We start from the raw sequence: 21,673 nt of genomic DNA, 5'->3' as shown, positions 1-21,673 counted from the left end.
TTTGGGGGTACTCGAGGTCCAGGGTTGGGAAACACTGCTCTAGGGGGTCACATTGCACTCTACTAGTGGATCCTTTTGATTGGATACATCCATGGTGGCTCCGCCCTATACACAGATATTTTGAGCCAGTCCATCACCCCCTTCAGTGACACAGCCCAGCTCACCTGAGGATTCTCATATAGCCATAACAATCACCTGTACTATCAGGGTCAGAGCCCCATAACACCACAAAAAACTTTCACAAGAATCGATTCAGCACACATTCATAAGTAAGTACTTTTTTCTTCTAAATTCTTTATTTCCCAGATGTTTTAAAATATAATATGACTATTTATATTGAATCAATTACTGTTATGTCACCTGAAATTGACAGTTAACAGGCTTTTAAGTGTTTGGTAAGCATGTTTTTCTTTGTAGTTCTTCAGTTCGCATTGGGGAGGCGAGTATAATGACATAGGATGAGACCCAGATGCAGACACAGGAGGCAGATGGTTTGAGTCTCTGATATTTATTAATAGACAAGGGGCAGGCAAGAGGCAGGTCGAGGACAGGCAGAACTTCGTAAACCAGGTCAGAGTCAGATACAGTGCCTTGCAAAAGTATTCATCCCCCTTGCCGTTTTTCCTATTTTGTTGCGTTACAACCTGTAATTTAAATGGATTTTTATTTGGATTTCATGTAATGGACATACACAAAATAGTCCAAATTAGTCCAATTCTAAAGAATATATAACGGAAAAGTGGTGCGTGCATATGTATTCACCCCCTTTGCTATGAAGCCCCTAAATAAGATCTGGTGCAACCAATTACCTTCAGAAGTAACATAATTAGTTAAATAAAGTCCACCTGTGTGCAATCTAAGTGTCACATGATCTATTATATGATCTCAGTATGTATACACCTGTTCTGAAAGGTCCCAGAGTCTGCAACACCACTAAGCAAGGGGCACCGCCAAGCAAGCGGCACCATGAAGACCAAGGAGCTCTCCAAACAGGTCAGGGAAAAAGTTGTGGAGAAGTACAGATCAGGGTTGGGTTATAAAAAAATATCAGAAACTTTGAACATCCCACAGAGCACCAAATCCATTATAAAAAAATTATACCAAAGATAACCGTGAAGGAGCTGCAAAGCTCCACAGCGGAGATTGGAGTATCTGTCCATAGGACCACTTTAAGCCGTACACTCCACAGAGCTGGGCTTTACGGAAGAGTGTCCAGAAAAAAGCCATTGCTTGAAGAAAAAAATAAGCAAACACGTTTGGTGTTCGCCAAAAGCCATGTGGGAGACTCCCCAAACATATGGAAGAAGGTACTCTGGTCAGATGAGACAAAAATTGAGCTTTTTGGCCATCAAGGAAAACGCTATGTCTGGCGCAAACCCAACACCTCTCATCACCCCGAGAACACCATCTCCACAGTGAAGCATGGCGCTGGCAGCATCATGCTGTGGGGATGTTTTTCATCGGCAGTGACTGGGAAACTGGTCAGAATTGAAGGAATGATGGATGGCGCTAAATACAGGGAAATCCTTGAGGGAAACCTGTTTCAGTCTTCCAAAGATCTGAGACTGGGACGGAGTGTCACGATCGTCATAAGTAACGGACCAAGGCGCAGCGTGATATGCGTACATCTTTTAATGAGTACTTTATACACTACAACAAAACAACAAAACGATACGTGAAGTCCTAAGGTTAACAAACACAAACCTCTCCGGAACAAGATCCCACAAATAACTGTGCAAAACAGGCTGCCTAAGTATGGTTCCCAATCAGAGACAATGAGAATCAGCTGCCTCTGATTGGGAACCACCCTGGCCAACATAGATCCACACGATCTAGAACATAAACCTAGAAAACTAAACATAGAAACTAACACCCTGGCTCAACATTAAAGAGTCCCCAGAGCCAGGGCGTGACAGTACCCCCCCCCCCAAAGGCGCGGACTGCGACCGCGCCAACCAAACATCACAGGGGAGGGGCCGGGTGGGCATTCCGCCTCGGAGGCGGATCCGGCTCCGGGCGTGACCACCCCTCTCTCTCTCGCCCTCGTGGTCTGGCCCTGCTGACCGGAGCTGGACTGAACACCGGTGGAGCGGATTGCTCTGGCTCCGGCGTGGAGCGGCTGACCGGTGCCGGACCAGGCACAGGTGGAACAGGCACGGACCGTGCCGGACTGACGACGCGCACCACTGGCTTGGTGCGGGGAGCGGGAACAGGCCGGACCGGGCTGAAGACGCGCACCACTGGCTTGGTGCAGGGAGCAGGAACGGGCCGGACCGGGCTGACGACGCGCCCCACTGGCTTGGTGCGGGGAGCAGGAACGGGCCGGACCGGGCTGACGACGCGCACCACTGGCTTGGTGCGGGGAGCAGGAACGGGCTGGACCGGGCTGACGACGCGCACCACTGGCTTGGTGCGGGGAGCAGGAACGGGCCGGACCGGGCTGACGACGCGCACCACTGGCTTGGTGCGGGGAGCAGGAACGGGCCGGGCTGGCGACGCGCACCACAGGCTTGGTGCGGGGAGCAGGAACAGGCCGGACTGGGCTGGCGACGCGCACCACGGGCTTGGTGCGGGGAGCAGGAACAGGCCGGACCGGGCTGGCGACGCGCACCACGGGCTTGGTGCGGGGAGCAGGAACAGGCCGGACCGGGCTGGCGACGCGCACCATGGGCTTGGTGCGGGGAGCAGGAACGGGCCGGACCGGGCTGGCGACGCGCACCACAGGCTCGGTGCGAGGAACAGGAACAGGCCGGACCGGGCTGGCGACGCGCACCACAGGCTTGGTGCGAGGGACAGGAACAGGCCGGACCGTACTGGGAACACACACCACTGGCCTTGTGCGGGGATCAGAAACGGGCCGGACCAGACTGGTAACACACCCCAGTACCTCTCGCCATGCCTCTACACTCTCCTTCCCCCTCATGACCAATGGCCCCCGTAACCTGGTGGCCTCCTCTCCTAGTCCACAAACTCGCCCTGTAGCTACCTTCAGCAGCCCCGTCGTCCATGCCGTGTGCCCCCCCCCAAAAAAAATGTCTTGGGGTTGCCTCTCGCCTGTCCGACGACGGCACGGTTGGCGCCGTACCTCCTCTCTCGCCAGGGCTTTAACTTTTGCCCATGGCCCTTTGCCCGCGAACATGTCCTCCCAAGACCACCATTCGCCCACCTGGGACATCGCCAACTTCTCCAGTTCCTTTCCCGGTGTTTGCTCCTGAACACGCTGCTTGGTCCTTCTTTGGTGGGATCTTCTGTCACGATCGTCATAAGTAACGGACCAAGGCGCAGCGTGATATGCGTACATCTTTTAATGAGTACTTTATACACTACAACAAAACAACAAAACGATACGTGAAGTCCTAAGGTTAAACAAACACAAACCTCTCCGGAACAAGATCCCACAAATAACTGTGCAAAACAGGCTGCCTAAGTATGGTTCCCAATCAGAGACAACGAGAATCAGCTGCCTCTGATTGGGAACCACCCTGGCCAACATAGATCCACACGATCTAGAACATAAACCTAGAAAACTAAACATAGAAACTAACACCCTGGCTCAACATTAAAGAGTCCCCAGAGCCAGGGCGTGACACGGAGGTTCACCTTTCAGCAGGACAATGACCCTAAGCATACTGCTAAAGCAACACTCGAGTGGTTTAAGGGGAAACGTTTAAATATATTGGAATGGCTTAGTCAAAGCCCATACCTCAATCCAATTGAGAATCAGTGGTATGACTTAAAGATTTCTGTACACCAGCGGAACCCATCCAACTTGAAGTAGCTGCAGCAGTTTTGCCTTGAAGAATGGGCATAAATCCCAGTGGCTAGATGTGCCAAGCTTATAGAGACATACCCCAAGAGACTTGCAGCTGTAATTGCTGCAAAAGGTGGCTCTACAAAGTATTGACTTCGGGGAGGTTGAATAGTTATGCACGCTCAAGTTCTGTTTTTTTTCTTATTTCTTGTTTGTTTCACAAAAAATATTTTGCATCTTCAAAGTGGTAGGCATGTTGTGTAAATCAAATGATACAAACCCCCCAAAAATCCATTTTAATTCCAAGTTGTAAGGCAACAAAATAGGAAAAATGCCAAGGGGGGTGAATATTTTTGCAAGCCACTGTAGGTACAGGACGGCAGGCAGGCTCGAGGTCAGGGCAGGCAGAATGGTATGGCAGGCGGGGTCAGGGCAGGCAGAAATGGTCGGAACCGGGAGGACTAGAAAACAGGGACTAGAAAAACAGGCGTATGGAAAAACTGCTGGTAGGCTTGACGAGACAAGACGAACTGGCAACGGACAAACAGAAAACACTGGTATAAATACACAGGAGATAATGGGGACAAATGGGAGACACCTGGTGGGGGGTGGAGACAAGCACAAGACAGGTGAAACTGATCAGGGTGTGACAGCGAGTGTTAAAACACAGTGTAGCTCTGTAGTAGTGACATCTAGATGCAAAACTAATTTGTCTTGTGCAAAGAGACAGAGACTTCAGTTTCATGGCTATTGCATGATTGGATGATTTTTGATGATTTTAAACATACTGTTATGTTCTCTAAAACAATATTGACAGAGAGTCTACTGTACACCATGAATATTATGATTCAGTTTGTATGCTGTATGTTTCCATATTGACATAATGCTACAGTTACAGTGGGTTTGTATACTCCAAATCCTATATGATTACAGACTACATAATAGTTCAAACAGTGTGTTTTAGTCCTCCTCTACTCTGGTTAGTAGTGTGGTTAAGGTTATGGTTAGTTTTAAAATCCGATTTTTATGAGAGAAATTGTAGAACTTCTGCCTTTGCGGCTTGGCCAGTTAGTGACAACTGACAAACCTCTACTCTCTCCACCACTCTGCCTCAGCGCAGCAGAAACACATTATGGCCTCTGCCTTCTCCTTGCGCAGCTACTCAGTCCGCCATCCCTCCTTCTCCAGCATGTCTCTGAGAAACAGCAGTGGCAGTGGTGGCCGGAGTCGCTCCAAGGCCCCTGTCTCCTCCCTGTCCTCCGCCAGCACGCTTTCCCTCACCCGCTCCCTCTCTGTGGGCAATGGGCTCAATGTCCTGGGCACCCTCTCCTCCCTGAATGGCATGGGTGTGGGCGCTAGCGACAGCGAAACAATGAAAGGCCTGAACGACCAGCTGTCCAACTACCTGGACAAGGTATGCTCCCTGGAGAGATCCAACGCTGAGCTAGAGTGCAAGATCAAACAACTCATGCTGGAGCGGGCGCCCAAAGGTCACGATATCGAGGGCATGATGGCTCAGGCTCACGCCATTGGAGAGAAGGTCAGTGCCCACCCGGCCTTAATGATAAATATTATATGTAATCAGCCAGCCAGTAATTGTGTACCATTATAGCTTACAATACACTCAGGAACAATTATTGTTTACATTTGTGTAGGCCTATTCCATAAACGTCTCATGTATGCACCCTGCCGTGCTCCTCAACTTTCTGCTTTCACAAGTACATTCGATCCGTCTTCGCTTTCCTGCGATGGGACACTTACATATATGTACCTATGTGCTTAAGTGTCTAACTTTAAAGTAAAGGTGTTCCTTCCTGCTACTCCTCAGGTGAGAAAGAAGACCCTGGAAAATGCTCGCATCATACTGGAGATTGATAACGCCAAGCTGGCCGCCGATGACTTCAGGGTCAAGTGAGTGCCAACATAGAGGGGCTTTTCTTTTACATGGGAGTACTAAACTGCATTGCACTTTGGATAAATGACCTCTCTGTCATGCTGAGAAAAAAGAGCCTGTTCCCACAGTGCTCACAGACAGAAAGGAGGCCATCAGTTCACACTGGCCATAATAGATAGATAGTGTCGTGGAAATTCTTACACAGGGACACTCGAAGTAAATCTTAAATGAATAATTGTTTATTGTCAGCGCGCTGGAGAGGTTCCAACAAACGTATTGCACCATAGTGAACGTCTGTCAGAAGCTCTAACGACAAGTTATATTTGCATGATTTAGCTTATTCATCATTCATAATTAATGTTTGCTTCATTCATGTGACGACCAATACTTGGTCATGCATGTGACAAACTAAGCTGCTTCATAAAATGTGCCACCGGTTTTCCTCGCAGACCCCCACTGGAAAACTCCGCAGGCAGAATCAATAATCATGTTCGTGACGGCAAATTGTCGTGGAAATTCTTACACAGGGACACTCTAAGTCAATCTTAAATGAATCATTGTTTATTGTCAGCATGCTGGAGAGGTTCCAACAAACTTAATGCACCATAGTGAACGTCTGTCAGAAACTTTAATGGGGCAGTCCCGTTGGTTCTCTTATATACTGACAAATTATATTTGCATGATTTAGCTTATTCATCATTCATAATTAATGTTTGCTTCATTCATGTGAAGACAAAAGCTGGATCACGCATGTGACAGACCAATACCTCACAAGGCTTCTTCTCTCTAAGCGGAGACTTTGAAACAGAGATATCCCTTTCTCTAAGCAAGGTTCTGGGCGTAGTGCCTAATTGCAGATACTGATAGTGAGGATTCGTTCAATCAGTCACTTGCATGAACACAGAAATTGGTGTATAGAAAAGCACAAACATAGAACATAGAAATTGGTAAATAGAAAAGCACAAACAGAAACATTTCCATCCTCTTCTCACTTATGTGATAATAATAATTAAATTTTAATGTAAGCATTAGATTTAAGCTTCTATCAAAAGGAGGTTCTATCAAATGGCATCATAATAAAGATTATACTTCTATTAACTACATCATTATAATAAATCACAATAAAGCACTGTTCTTGGTCAAATGATCCCTTCCATGCATCTAGACACCATCTGTGGTCACCTTCGCCATAATCTAGAGAGAGAGGACAGACCAGAACAACAGTTTAGTTTAGGGCATTTCTGATTCAGGAAATCCAGACAAATTATTTACTGTATGACAAATTATTTCTACTACCTGACTCAGAAAATCCAGACAAATTATTTACTGTATGACAAATTATTACTACGACCAATATTCTTAATACAGATTTCTAAAACAAATGTCAAAGAGAATAGCAACACACAGTTGAAACCATTTATTTTCTCCAAATTGGCTTACACTCCCCTACCATCTTGGCGATCTCACTGCAGAGGTATAGGTCAGGGAGTTAGAGGGCTAATCCTTAGGGAGAAATCCCGACCATCCAGCAGACCCAATATGGTGAGATTTGTTATTGAAGCAAACAAAAACAAAGAAAAGAAAAGAAAACAACAACAGCAATAGACATATATCACTCGAGGTGGGGAAAACTTCAATCCATTTGGAGTAACTGTCAACCATTACCAACATCTTTTTTCTTTTTACTGGCAGGCATGTGAAGAAAATCAATTTGCATATTTACCAAAGTGCCCCAGGGGACTGATAATTCCCCCTTTGGACACACCTCTCTCTCTGTCCAAAAAAATTATTGTATCCCATAAGGTAATGGTAAAATAGACTAGAGACATGTGTCCCTCATTCAGGGGCAGCGCTCTCTCTCTGTCCTTTTCGTGGTCTGAATCACTCATAGGACTATTTATAAATTATAAACTTCTTCTAATTATTAGTGTTTACATAGCCCATTTAAATCTCACCCAATGTCTCCAGTCTTTCTAGTGAGGGTGATCAGGCCTCACCAGGAGGTCAGTCAGCCCTATTAAGTGTTTGTTTTCCTGTACCTCAGACATTATTTAAAGATATTTCAAACATTTCAAACATTTTGTGTATCAGGTTTACATTGAGTTTTTCAGTACATTTCTTCTAATCAAGAGAATGTACGTGTGTGCAAAACTCTGACAAAAGAAACTTCAGAAAATGTCATTTGTGTACAGCATCCTAAAACCAAAATAAAAAGACAACACACAATAAATCAAAACAGAGTATTAACCACTAACAAATATTCATTAACAGGTGGGTTGTGTGTGGGTGCTGGCGTGTATGTGATAAAAATTGTATGTTAAAAACAAACAAATTACTTAATTTGGGAGCTCCCTTAACAGCTGGATCCGGGTAACTTTAACTGCCCTCCCAAGGCACTTGCCTTAGGAAGCCTTTCAAAGGGAGAGATACAGAATCCTTGATAAACATGAAAAAATAACTTGGTAGCGGACATTCCATCAGTCGTATACAGAATTAAAATTAAACTTCAGACACATCAGATGATACAGTGTCCCTTCAAGCTGAATAGGCACCTTCTAAAGTAAACAATCCCAGAGCCCCTCTCTTGGAATCATTGTCAGTTTGACCTGTTCCATTGAAATACAATTCTGTACAAACTGTCCCTATCTTTCCCCACTGTCTCTCTTACAGCCTGTTTGAGTTCAGTTTGTACTGGCGGCTATCTATTGTTCCACAGGAAGGTTATCTCTAACCCGAACAACAGATGACTTAAACACGAGAGCAGTGGACCAGGCCATTAAGAGTGAGCGGACTCTAATTTAATATCAGTGCCAATGCTCAATCAAATAAATAACTTATTGAATTATTAGAGTGCTATCTGCAAGCCAATGACCATTTACTTTGTTACTTTCACTAGTCTCCATATCTGTTTCCTTCAACTAGGTCTCAATTTTTCCCAATAGGAAGACCTTCTCAATCTACTGCTACTAATACATATGGATCACTCTCAAACAACATTCTGCTTTTCCCCCTTTTGCAAGGTTTAAAACAAAACAAAACAAACATGCTAACTTTTTCATATTGGAAGGCATTATTTTCATTTTAGTCTACCCTAACAATGTTACTCTTGATATTTATTTCAAAGTTCTGTTGGATATTCACTTTCTGCTTCACACTTATTAAATGTATATTATTTTAAGATTCATATGTCATTCTTTGGAGGGATCAATATGTATTAACTGGGTTGGCACTGTCTAAGTCCCCAGTAGATGGCACGCTCCGTCCTTAATAAGTCTGGCACCTGAGACAGCATAGACAGGGAAACAGATGCGGTCTCCATTTTGCCTACTCATTAATTGGTTTAGAACATCATCATTTGGGATATTAACGAAAACGCCATCGGGAGTACAATAAATTGTAACCTTAAGTTTAGTTAACAGAAAATCATGTTCAACATTCATTGGTTCTATTTATTGTTTTATTGGTTAGGGGTAAGTCAAGTCCCATACAATGCTTTAACCTTATCATACCTCAAATGATCCATAAAGGGACCACTCTGAACATTTCTCCGAATACTTTTTACACCACTTACGTAAGTCTACGTGTGGGTGTGCAAGTTGTATATTATTATTATTATTTATATTGTTACTTCATTATATCTCTAATAACCCATCATACTCAATATTATGTTACTTTATCTCTAGTAACCCATTATACATTTGTGTTACATCAAAATTCCTACTCTACACCAATGTTCTATTCATACAGGGGTTTAGATATTTACACTAGTTGTTCTATTTAACAGCTTATTCGGGAATAATACTATCTTCTTTCATATCTCCACACACATAATAACGTTATACATCAAACTCCACTGATGAGTCATGTTATCCTCATGTCATGTTAACCTCAGAGACATGTTATCCTCGTTACTAATGAGACATGTTATCATGTTATCCTCATCTCTAACGACACATGTTATCCTCCAGACATGTTACGTATGAGATTTCTGAGACATGTTATCCTCTACCTGTAGATCCAACGGTGGTGGTGGACAGACTCCCTAGATAATGTTACAGATCGAAAACTCAGCTCACAGAACTGGTTGTGGCATTCATTCACCTCTTTTACACATGAGCTAGTCCCCTGACAGCTCTCATTCACTCAGTAATTTATAGCTAAATTTCAATCTCAATCTTGTTATCCAAATTTCAATCAGCTTAATATCCAAATGTCAATCTTATTATCCAAATTCTAATCTTAATAGTAATAATTTCAATCCATTTAATTTCCAAATTTCAATCAGCCAAATTTCAATCAGCTTAATATGTCATATCTCACAATCACACAACACTTAGTACTATTCCCAAACACACTCGGTAATCTCCCTCATTACCCGATGTGCATCTTCAATGATTCTCTTGTCGTTACTTGCTACAGTGGGGAGAACAAGTATTTGATACACTGCCGATTTTGCAGGTTTTCCTACTTACAAAGCATGTAGAGGTCTGTCATTTTTATCATATGTACACTTCAACTGTGAGAGACATAATCTAAAACAAAAATCCAGAAAATCACATTGTATGATTTTTAAGTAATTCATTTGCATTTTATTGCATGACATAAGTATTTGATCACCTACCAACCAGTAAGAATTCCGGCTCTCACAGACCTGTTAGTTTTTCTTTAAGAAGCCCTCCTGTTCTCCACTCATTACCTGTATTAACTGCACCTGTTTGAACTCGTTACCTGTATAAAAGACACCTGTCCACACACTCAATCAAACAGACTCCAACCTCTCCACAATGGCCAAGACCAGAGAGCTGTGTAAGGACATCAGGGATAAAATTGTAGACCTGCACAAGTCTGGGATGGGCTACAGGACAATAGGCAAACAGCTTGGTGAGAAGGCAACAACTGTTGGCGCAATTATTAGAAAATGGAAGAAGTTCAAGATGACGGTCAATCACCCTCGGTCTGGGGCTCCATGCAAGATCTCACCTCGTGGGGCATCAATGATCATGAGGAAGGTGAGGGATCAGCCCAGAACTACACAGCAGGACCTGGTCAATGACCTGAAGAGAGCTGGGACCACAGTCTCAAAGAAAACCATTAGTAACACACTACGCCGTCATGGATTAAAATCCTGCAGCGCACGCAAGGTCCCCCTGCTCAAGCCAGCTCATGTCCAGGCCCGTTTGAAGTTTGCCAATGACCATCTGGATGATCCAGAGGAGGAATGGGAGAAGGTCATGTGGTCTGATGAGACAAAAATAGAGCTTTTTGGTCTAAACTCCACACGCTGTGTTTGGAGGAAGAAGAAGGATGAGTACAACCCCAAGAACACCATCCCAACCGTGAAGCATGGAGGTGGAAACATCATTCTTTGGGGATGCTTTTCTGCAAAGGGGACAGGACGACTGCACCGTATTGAGGGGAGGATGGATGGGGCCATGTATCGCGAGATCTTGGCCAACAACCTCCTTCCCTCAGTAAGAGCATTGAAGATGGGTCGTGGCTGGGTCTTCCAGCATGACAACGACCCAAAACACACAGCTAGGGCAACTAAGGAGTGTCTCCGTAAGAAGCATCTCAAGGTCCTGGAGTGGCCTAGCCAGTCTCCAGACCTGAACCCAATAGAAAATCTTTGGGAGGGAGCTGAAAGTCCGTATTGCCCAGCGACAGCCCCGAAACCTGAAGGATCTGGAGAAGGTCTGTATGGAGGAGTGGGCCAAAATCCCTGCTGCAGTGTGTGCAAACCTGGTCAAGACCTACAGGAAACGTATGATCTCTGTAATTGCAAACAAAGGTTTCTGTACCAAATATTAAGTTCTGCTTTTCTGATGTATCAAATACTTATGTCATGCAATAAAATGCAAATTAATTACTTAAAAATCATACAACAGCTTCTTCTCTCTAAGCTGAGACTTTGAAACTGAGATATCAGTTTCTCTAAACAAGGTTCTGGGCGTACTGCCAAATTGCAGATACTGATAGTGAGGATTCGTTCAATCAGTCACTTGCATGAACACAGAAACTGGTTTATAGAAAAGCACAAACATAGAACATAGAAATGGGTAAATAGAAAAGTACAAACAGGAACATTTCCATGACAATAGGATCAAGGAGACATCATCCGTTTCAGAGGTATCTGCAAGGCAAAAGGCGCCAGAGTACAGTCTGTGTCGAGGTCCCTAAGTATTCACAATGTATTGACTGTATACAGTCAGATGTTGGAATGCAGCAATGCTCACAGTATGTTGCGATGTATCTGTTGACCGAGGTATGGTTATGTGTGTGTGTGTACCTGCTTGCATGTGTGTGTGTGTACCTGCATGTGTACATGTGTGAGTGTGTCTATGTCTCTGTTACCATCCATCTGTGGATACAATTCATCTGTGTAGATGGGAGGCTGAGGCCCCACTGTGCCAGTCTGTAGAGAGGGACTGTCTTGCTCTGAGAAAGGCCAAGTCAGAACTCGTCCAAATCATAGCTACTCTCAGAGGAGATCTGAACATCCTGAAGGAGGAGCTCTACTTCCTCAAGAAGAATCATGATGAGGTAAGAGCTCCGCTGCATGGGTCAAAAGTCATGTCAAAACAGGTCCACCTATTACTGATGAGTATTTACACGTCAACCTAATCACCTCAAACATTGTCAAACAGTTTTTGGTTCAGTGGAGGGTCGCTGCAGGAAACAGAGTTGGATTCTGGATTGTCCCAGTGCACATACTCTTAAATATGAATTACATCCTCAAAAAACCATGTGGATTCATATGGTGTTTCCCTAAGGCATATTTTTGACTTAAAATAATGTTTATTATTATAGACAAATTGTGCTTTTTTGTAACAGAGGTATTTGTGTTAAAATGTAAAAATCTTTAAATTTGGTCAAGTTTGGTACAGTTTGGTACAGTTTCTCTCCCCCAGGCATGTTGAATGTCACTGAAATATGATTGTGAGTAAAATGACCACAACCTGTACTCTCTGTAGTCTCTGACTGTAGATACCATTATCAGACTACTGTACACACACACACACACACACACACACACACACACACACACACACACACACACACACACACACACACACACACACACACAACAAACAAACAAACAAACATCACATCACGCAACCTCCACTAGTGACAGGGAGTGTGTTTAGACAGCCAGGCATGGTGTCCAGAATGTGGCCAGCTACACATGCTCCCTAGTAGAAAGGATATCTCACATGCACACACACACTATTACCTCTGAACAGACAGTATTGTGTCAATGTTTCAGTCAGATACCTTTTTTAAGACGGCTCACCACCTGGCTGCCTCCCCATAGAACCAGGAACAACACACTGACATGAACTACCGGCTGAACTATCTGGGTGTTAGTGTGTAGACATTGATTAGGACCGATCAGTATCAGCCATTACAGTTTTAAATCTCCAGGCCCACTGAATGTGTGTCTCTCTCCATCAGGTTTGGGGTCAATTCCAATTCTAATTCCAGTTTAATTCCTGAGGTGCCTGAATTGAAATGGAGTTGACCTCAACCATGGTCTCATGTGCCTGTGGGAGATGGGCTCCATGAAGGCCCGTATGAACAATGAGCAGGTGAATGTGGAGGTGGATGCGGCCCAGGGCCCAGATCTTAAGGCCATAATGGCTGAGCTGAGGATCCAGTATGAGGGCATTGCTCGTAAGAACAAGAAGGACTCAGAGATCTGGTACCTGAAGAAGGTCAGTGAGAAGTCTGGCATGGTAATGATGACGATCTCAGCTGAGCTCAGTAGGATATCACTCTTAAGACTGAGTAGAAGTATTCTACAGTATATTGTCTGTGTTTGTGTACAGTGTACTGTATGTGGGTAGATGTACTCATGAATGCTGTGTGTATGCAACACTGCTGGTGCAATGGAATACTTCTTCAGTGCCAGCCTGATTGTTTACTGCATATACACGTACAGTGGGGAAAAAAAGTATTTAGTCAGCCACCAATTGTGCAAGTTCTCCCACTTAAAAAGATGAGAGAGGCCTGTAATTTTCATCATAGGTACACGTCAACTATGACAGACAAAATGAGATTTTTTTTTCTCCTGAAAATCACATTGTAGGATTTTTTATGAATTGATTTGCAAATTGTGGTGGAAAATAAGTATTTGGTCAATAACAAAAGTTTCTCAATACTTTGTTATATACCCTTTGTTGGCAATGACACAGGTCAAACATTTTCTGTAAGTCTTCACAAGGTTTTCACACACTGTTGCTGGTATTTTGGCCCATTCCTCCATGCAGATCTCCTCTAGAGCAGTGATGTTTTGGGGCTGTCGCTGGGCAACACGGACTTTCAACTCCCTCCAAAGATTTTCTATGGGGTTGAGATCTGGAGACTGGCTAGGCCACTCCAGGACCTTGAAATGCTTCTTACGAAGCCACTCCTTCGTTGTCCGGGCGGTGTGTTTGGGATCATTGTCATGCTGAAAGACCCAGCCACGTTTCATCTTCAATGCCCTTGCTGATGGAAGGAGGTTTTCACTCAAAATCTCACGATACATGGCCCCATTCATTCTTTCCTTTACACGGATCAGTCGTCCTGGTCCCTTTGCAGAAAAACAGCCCCAAAGCATGATGTTTCCACCCCCATGCTTCACAGTAGGTATGGTGTTCTTTGGATGCAACTCAGCATTCTTTGTCCTCCAAACACGACGAGTTGAGTTTTTACCAAAAAGTTCTATTTTGGTTTCATCTGACCATATGACATTCTCCCAATCCTCTTCTGGATCATCCAAATGCACTCTAGCAAACTTCAGACGGGCCTGGACATGTACTGGCTTAAGCAGGGGGACACGTCTGGCACTGCAGGATTTGAGTCCCTGGCGGCGTAGTGTGTTACTGATGGTAGGCTTTGTTACTTTGGTCCCAGCTCTCTGCAGGTCATTCACTAGGTCCCCCTGTGTGGTTCTGGGATTTTTGCTCACCGTTCTTGTGATCATTTTGACCCCACGGGGTGAGATCTTGCGTGGAGCCCCAGATCGAGGGAGATTATCAGTGGTCTTGTATGTCTTCCATTTCCTAATAATTGCTCCCACAGTTAATTTCTTCAAACCAAGCTGCTTACCTATTGCAGATTCAGTCTTCCCAGCCTGGTGCAGGTCTACAATTTTGTTTCTGGTGTCCTTTGACAGCTCTTTGGTCTTGGCCATAGTGGAGTTTGGAGTGTGACTGTTTGAGGTTGTGGACAGGTGTATTTTATACTGATAACAAGTTCAAACAGGTGCCATTAATACAGGTAACGAGTGGAGGACAGAGGAGCCTCTTCAAGAAGAAGTTACAGGTCTGTGAGAGCCAGAAATCTTGCTTGTTTGTAGGTGACCAAATACTTATTTTCCACCATAATTTGCAAATAAATTCATTAAAAATCCTACAATGTGATTTTCAGGATTTTTTTCTCTCAATTTGTTTGTCATAGGTGACGTGTACCTATGATGAAAATTACAGGCCTCTCTCATCTTTTTAAGTGGGAGAACTTGCACAATTGGTGGCTGACTAAATACTTTTTTTCCCCACTGTATGATATGTGCGCTTGTGTGTGTTTGTGTCTGCGTGTGTGTGTGTGTGTACGTGCACGTGAACATGTGTGTGTGTGTATGTGTATATGTGTGTGTGTTTTGCAGCTGGAGTCAGTGCAGTCGGAGGTAAAGAAGAGCGGTGATGCGCTGCACTGTGCTCAGAGCAAGCTCAGCGAAAGACGCCGCTTCTTACAGGCCCTGGAGGGGTAACTGGACAGTCTGCAGCTCTCTTCCAGCTGTCCAAACGCCCCCTTCTGTCCATACATGCCCCCTTTCAGTCCATACACATACCCTTTAGCTGTCCAGACACACCCCCTTTCTGTCCAGACACACCCTTTCGGTCCAGACATACCTCCTTCCGCAGTCCAGACACATACCCTTTTCTGTCCTCTACCATTCCTTCTGCCTCTACCTATGCTTTCCCACTTATGAGAAGCAGGGTTGGGGTCAATTCAGTCTGGATTTTGAGGATACTGAACCCCTAGGCATCTCTGTAAAATGAACCCTGTGGGAGGCACATGGAAAAACACTCCTCAAATAGATTGAGTCATCCTCTCTTAGTGTGTTGCTTCACACCTGCATCTGCTTTGCCATTACAAAGCAACAGTGCTGCAGTGCACACAGTGGATATAGTCTGCTCTCCTGAGTGAATGGTGAATGGAGGTCAATTAATCAATGTGTCAGGACCCAGACAGAGACAAAAAAGTCAAGGCCATGTTTGTGGCACTGTCAGTAACATGTGAGGGCAGATCTACACATACTGCAGCAGCTCCAGATTTACATAGAGAAGGTGCTGCTTTGGAAAATAGGCCTGTTCATGTATGTCTGTTCAACCTGATAAACAACCTACTGTATCTATAAGCTGAATAATGAGTGAATAATGACACTCCCTGGTCTTGCTGGTCAGATGGTGAGTTTGACAGGTGGTAACTTGATGAGCCTGGTGTCTGGAAGTCTAGAGCCATAGACTCTGTATAGGTCTACTCTGGCTGTGTCTGTGTATAATATTACTTAGAATGGCGCCGGAGGGGATGGCTGCCATTTTACTGGGCTCCTAATCAACAGTGCTATTTTGTGTGTTTTTTCGCATTGTTTGTAACTTATTTTGTATATAATGTTGCTGCTACTGTCTCTTATGACTTAAAAGAGCTTCTGGATATCAGAACAGCGATTACTCACCTCGAACTGGACAAATATTTTTTATTTAATGAGACCGACGCGAAGGATATACTGTTTCTCCAAGACCAGGCCCAAATCCCTGTCATTCGTGTGAAGAAAAGATGGAGGTACAGGAGGCGGAGATCGGGGTGCCTTGTGAGAATTTGTCGGTGAGTGGGTAACCCGCCTCTACCATCCGTTCTATTGGCCAACGTGCAATCACTGGAGAATAAACTGGAAGTGCTCCGTTCGAGACTATCCTACCAACGGGACATTAAAAACTGTAATATCTTATGTTTCACCGAGTCTTGGCTGAACGACAACACGGATAATATACAGTTGGCTGGGTTTTCCGTGCATCAGCAGGACAGAACAGCTATTTGTCAATAACAGCTGGTGCGCGATGTCTAATATTAAGGAAGTCTCGAGGTATTGCTCGCCTGACATAGCTTGTCTATAGCTCAGCTGGTAGAGCACGGCGCTTGTAACGCCAAGGTAGTGGGTTCGATCCCCGGGACCACCCATACACAAAAAAATGTATGCACGCATGACTGTAAGTCGCTTTGGATAAAAGCGTCTGCTAAATGGCATATTATTATTATTATTATAGCTTGAGAGGATCTGCAAAGAAGAATGGGAGAAACTCCCCAAATACAGGTGTGCCAAGCTTGTAGCGTCATACCCAAGAAGACTCGATGCTGTAATTGCTGCCAAAGGTGCTTCAACAAAGTACTGAGTAAAGGGTCTGGATACTTATGTAAATGTGATAACATTTTCTAAAAACCTGTTTTTTCTTTGTCATTATGGGGTATTGTGTGTAGATTGATGAGGGGGAAAAACTATTTAATCCATTTTAGAATAAGGCTGTAATGTAACAAAATGTGGAAAAAGTCAAGGGGTCTGAATACTTTCCGAATGCACTGTATGGTGGAGTTGAGTTTTTTCAGCTAGATTAATTGATGTATAATTCAGACAAGGATGAGAAGATGAGACAAGAGCCTTTTAACAAACATCTGTTGTTTCGACCAATCGATTGGGCGAAATTTAAAAACATGTATTTTTCCATATATAGACACAACCTATGTGTTTTAATAAAATCACCTATATTTTCACTGAGCTTGTCTGATGCTTTAAGCTCACTGTTTGATGAAATAAGACACAAATGACTCAAGAGGGAGCCAGACATCAAGATAACATGTCCCGAACATCCCTCCTCCCGCTCCTACTGGGTTTTGCAGATTCTGCCATTACTCTCCTGAATTTGCCAGTAATAGGCTACATGAGGAGTCAGCAAACTTTCGCATGTGGAATGCCAATTTATCTTACCATTCCTACCTATCTGCGTGCCAGTTATGGTTTTCATATGCACATTTTCGTGGAACAGTTTCATTGAATTTATAATGACGTCTTCGTATCTCAAAATCATTGATGTGGTTAATCAAAATTCTATCCAAATCTAAATGAAAATGATACAAACATAAAAAGTAACTTCTATTACCATTGCTAACTTGTAAAAATAGCCTATAAAGCCAACAAATAAAAACATTGCAGCCTGCAGGTAGAAAATATCCTGATAAAAATAAATATCTTCTAAATCACATTGGCTACGCATTGTATCAACTACTAACTTGGGTACAGCCTGAAGCTCCTTGCAACATTGTATTAAATGTTCTGGGCCCTCAGAGTTTCCTGCACCAGTGAGCTCGGGACAGACACAGCTGTAGGCTATTTGCGCAAGGGATAAGAAGTAATCAGGTAGGCCTATTTTATGATGTTTCCACTGAATCAGAGCATGTCATCCCCCCCCCCCCCTTTCAGCTGAGTGGTTATTGAAAGGGAGAGAGCTGGAAAGATTTTTCAAATAGCCTACATTGAGGAATTATTGTCATTCTCAATGGATTTAAAAACAGACTTTGTTTGCTTGCTGTTTGAGGTGAAGAAAACATTATTTGAGAAGCTCCACAGTGGTGCATTAAGCCAATCAGAAATACTATCAGGTCCCCAAGTGGGCACATTTATATATTTACATTTGCGTGCAGGCCAGTTATCCTATAGGCCTACACATATGTGTAATCAGGTGCTCGTCCTTACTCAAAATTGACAGGAGCGCTCCAAACCAAAGACAATGACAAAATTGACAAAACTTGTAAATGGAATGAAATAAACCAAAACTTGTTTCTCACAAGTGTAGCATAGGTTGTGCGCTCTGAAAACAATGTGTCCACTCTGACAACAAGAATGGTAAAAGACTGGAATAATAATATATTGAATGCATTAACAGACATTACCGTAACCAAACCAACATTGTACTGTAGATTAGGAATAAATGGTAGATGTACTATTGGTGATATATATATACAGTGAGGGAAAAAAGTATTTGATCCCCTGCTGATTTTGTACGTTTGCCCACTGAAAAATACATAATCAGTCTATAATTTTAATGGTAGGTTTATTTGAACAGTGAGAGACAGAATAACAACAAAAAAATCATGTCAAAAATGTTATAAATTGATTTGCATTTTAATGAGGGAAATAAGTATTTGACCCCTCTGCAAAACATGACTTAGTACTTGGTGGCAAAACCCTTGTTGGCAATCACAGAGGTCAGACGTTTCTTGTAGTTGGCCACCAGGTTTGCACACATCTCAGGAGGGATTTTGTCCCACTCCTCTTTGCAAATCTTCTCCAAGTCATTAAGGTTTCGAGCCTGATGTTTGGCAACTCGAACCTTCAGTTCCCTCCACAGATTTTCTATGGGATTAAGGTCTGGAGACTGGCTAGGCCACTCCAGGACCTTTAATGTACTTCTTCTTGAGTCACTCCTTTGATGCCTTGGCCGTGTGTTTTGGGTCATTGTCATGCTGGAATACCCATCCACGACCCATTTTCAATGCCCTGGCTGAGGGAAGGAGGTTCTCACCCAAGATTTGACGGTACATGGCCCCGTCCATCGTCCCTTTGATGCGGTGAAGTTGTCCTGTCCCCTTAGCAGAAAAACACCCCCAAAGCATAATGTTTCCACCTCCATGTTTGATGGTGGGGATGGTGTTCTTGGGGTCATAGGCAGCATTCCTCCTCCTCCAAACACGGCGAGTTGAGTTGATGGCAAAGAGCTCGATTTTGGTCTCATCTGACCACAACACTTTCACCCAGTTCTCCTCTGAATCATTCAGATGTTCATTGGCAAACTTCAGACGGCCCTGTATATGTGCTTTCTTGAGCAGGGGGACCTTGCGGGCGCAGCAGGATTTCAGTTCTTCACAGCGTAGTGTGTTACCAATTGTTTTCTTGGTGACTATGGTCCCAGCTGCCTTGAGATCATTGACAAGATCCTCCCGTGTAGTTCTGGGCTGATTCCTCACAGTTTTCATGATCATTGCAACTCCACAAGGTGAGATCTTGCATGGAGCCCCAGGCCGAGGGAGATTGACAGTTCTTTGTGTTTCTTCCATTTGCGAATAATCGCACCAACTGTTGCCACCTTCTCACCAAGCTGCTTGGCGATGGTCTTGTAGCCCATTCCAGCCTTGTGTAGGTCTACAATCTTGTCCCTGACATCCTTGGAGAGCTCTTTGGTATTGGCCATGGTGGAGAGTTTGGAATCTGATTGATTGATTGCTTCTGTGGACAGGTGTCTTTTATACAGGTAACAAGCTGAGATTAGGAGCACTCCCTTTAAGATTGTGCTCCTAATCTCAACTCGTTACCTGTATAAAAGACACCTGGGAGCCAGAAATCTTTCTGATTGAGAGGGGGTCAAATACTTATTTCCCTCATTAAAATGTAAATCAATGTATAACATTTTTGACATGCGTTTTTTCTGGATTTTGTTGTTGTTATTCTGTCTCTCACTGTTCAAACAAACCTACCATTAAAATGATAGACTGATCATGTCTTTGTCAGTGGGCAAACGTACAAAATCAGCAGGGGATCAAATGCTTTTTTCCCTCACTGTATATATATATATATATATATATATATATATATATATATATATATATATATATATATATATATATATTTGCTACTGCTCGACAAAAAACTATCTTGGTCGACCAACAGCCTATCGACCAAACAATCGACCAGTCTAATAATTGGGGTCAGCCCTTTTGACCAGGCTTGCTTCCTTCATATGTAAGTAAACTGTGTTTATTGATTTGACTTTCAGGATCAAGGAAATGCCTCCCCATTAAAGTAAGTACATTTCTTGTCTACCCCTGATCCCAGCCTTTAAAATCCCAGCAGCCATTTTGTTCTACACACCAGCTATTACAGTGTAGTAGTGCTGATAAGTGGAAACTGTAACTGTGGATCTGTTCTTTGTTCCAGAGGAGCCCGGGGTGAGGACCATGAAGATCGTTAAGGTGGTGACCCAGACCGTGATGAACGGCAGTGTAGTGGATGAATCCAGCAAGATGGAGCAGATCGAGGAGAGCAAGACATGAGCTCATCAGCTCCATTAGTTTATTTACATTATCTTCATCATCATCATCATCACACACAGAACCATTTGCCCTCCACATTCTGATTGGACACACATGAAAGATTGCTTTTTGTCTACTAACCACATTGACTAAGGACAGTCTGAGATGTCCGACCACCAGTCTCTGGACATACAGTAATTGTAGACTGCCGTGATTACTGTTGGAAAATGTGTGGGGTCAATATATAATCAATATCGGGAATATATAATCTTGGGTTTATTTGAGAAATAGTAAACACATTTTCTGCATCTTTAAGGGTGTTTTTTTTGTGTGCTTTAATTGTTGATGGGGTGAGAGTAAGTCTGGACTACATGTGTGTATGTTTTTATGTGAGCAGGAGGTCATGAGAGATCCCTTCAACATCCTACTTTACATTTAGTTGTCTTAATGGCATGTAGTAACTTTGTAACTATATTGTACATTTGTAACCAAAATGTAACTATAGTATAGTTGCATAATTATAATTTTTTTAATCCCATGTAACCACATGGAATTGTAACTGTGTAACTTCATGCAAAGTGTGAACTCAGCTTGAATAATAAAAAGGTCAGCATAACAAGCAGATTCATTTACCCACCGAATGTAATAGTATATTGTTGTATATCTGTATGCTTTCACCTCTATCACCTCTATGTCCTTAAACAAGGCTACTTGGAAACCCTGTGGAAGAAGAAGCAGGAACTGAATATAACAGGGAGGCAGAAACTGAGGAAAGAGTTATGAAATTCAGCTACAACAAGAGAGCAGAAGCCAAAATAGCTATGTGACCCAAATACAGTAGTCTCAGATGTCAAGCCTTTGTGTGTGTATATGTGTGTGTGTGTGTGTGTGTGTGTGTTTGGTTT

General features: G+C 43.4%; 1 protein-coding gene across 1 annotated transcript; it reads left to right on the top strand.

Annotated features, from left to right (window-relative positions):
* Positions 1 to 4,883: 4,883 nt before the first annotated feature.
* Positions 4,884 to 15,396, top strand: LOC311144334 (keratin, type I cytoskeletal 18-like; the record flags this gene model as incomplete). The annotated part of the gene is made up of 5 exons (XM_084180370.1): positions 4,884 to 5,291; positions 5,580 to 5,662; positions 12,029 to 12,185; positions 13,196 to 13,357; positions 15,292 to 15,396. 5 exons carry the CDS (start codon positions 4,884 to 4,886, stop codon positions 15,394 to 15,396), a joined length of 915 nt encoding a protein of 304 aa, XP_084036496.1.
* Between the last annotated feature and the right edge of the window lie 6,277 nt (positions 15,397 to 21,673).

Source organism: Coregonus lavaretus (genome assembly GCF_964263955.1).
Source record: "Coregonus lavaretus genome assembly, chromosome: 17".
NCBI lineage: Eukaryota > Metazoa > Chordata > Actinopteri > Salmoniformes > Salmonidae > Coregonus > Coregonus lavaretus.
Note: the sequence above shows the minus strand (reverse complement) of the source record. Positions and strands in the feature narration are given on the sequence as shown.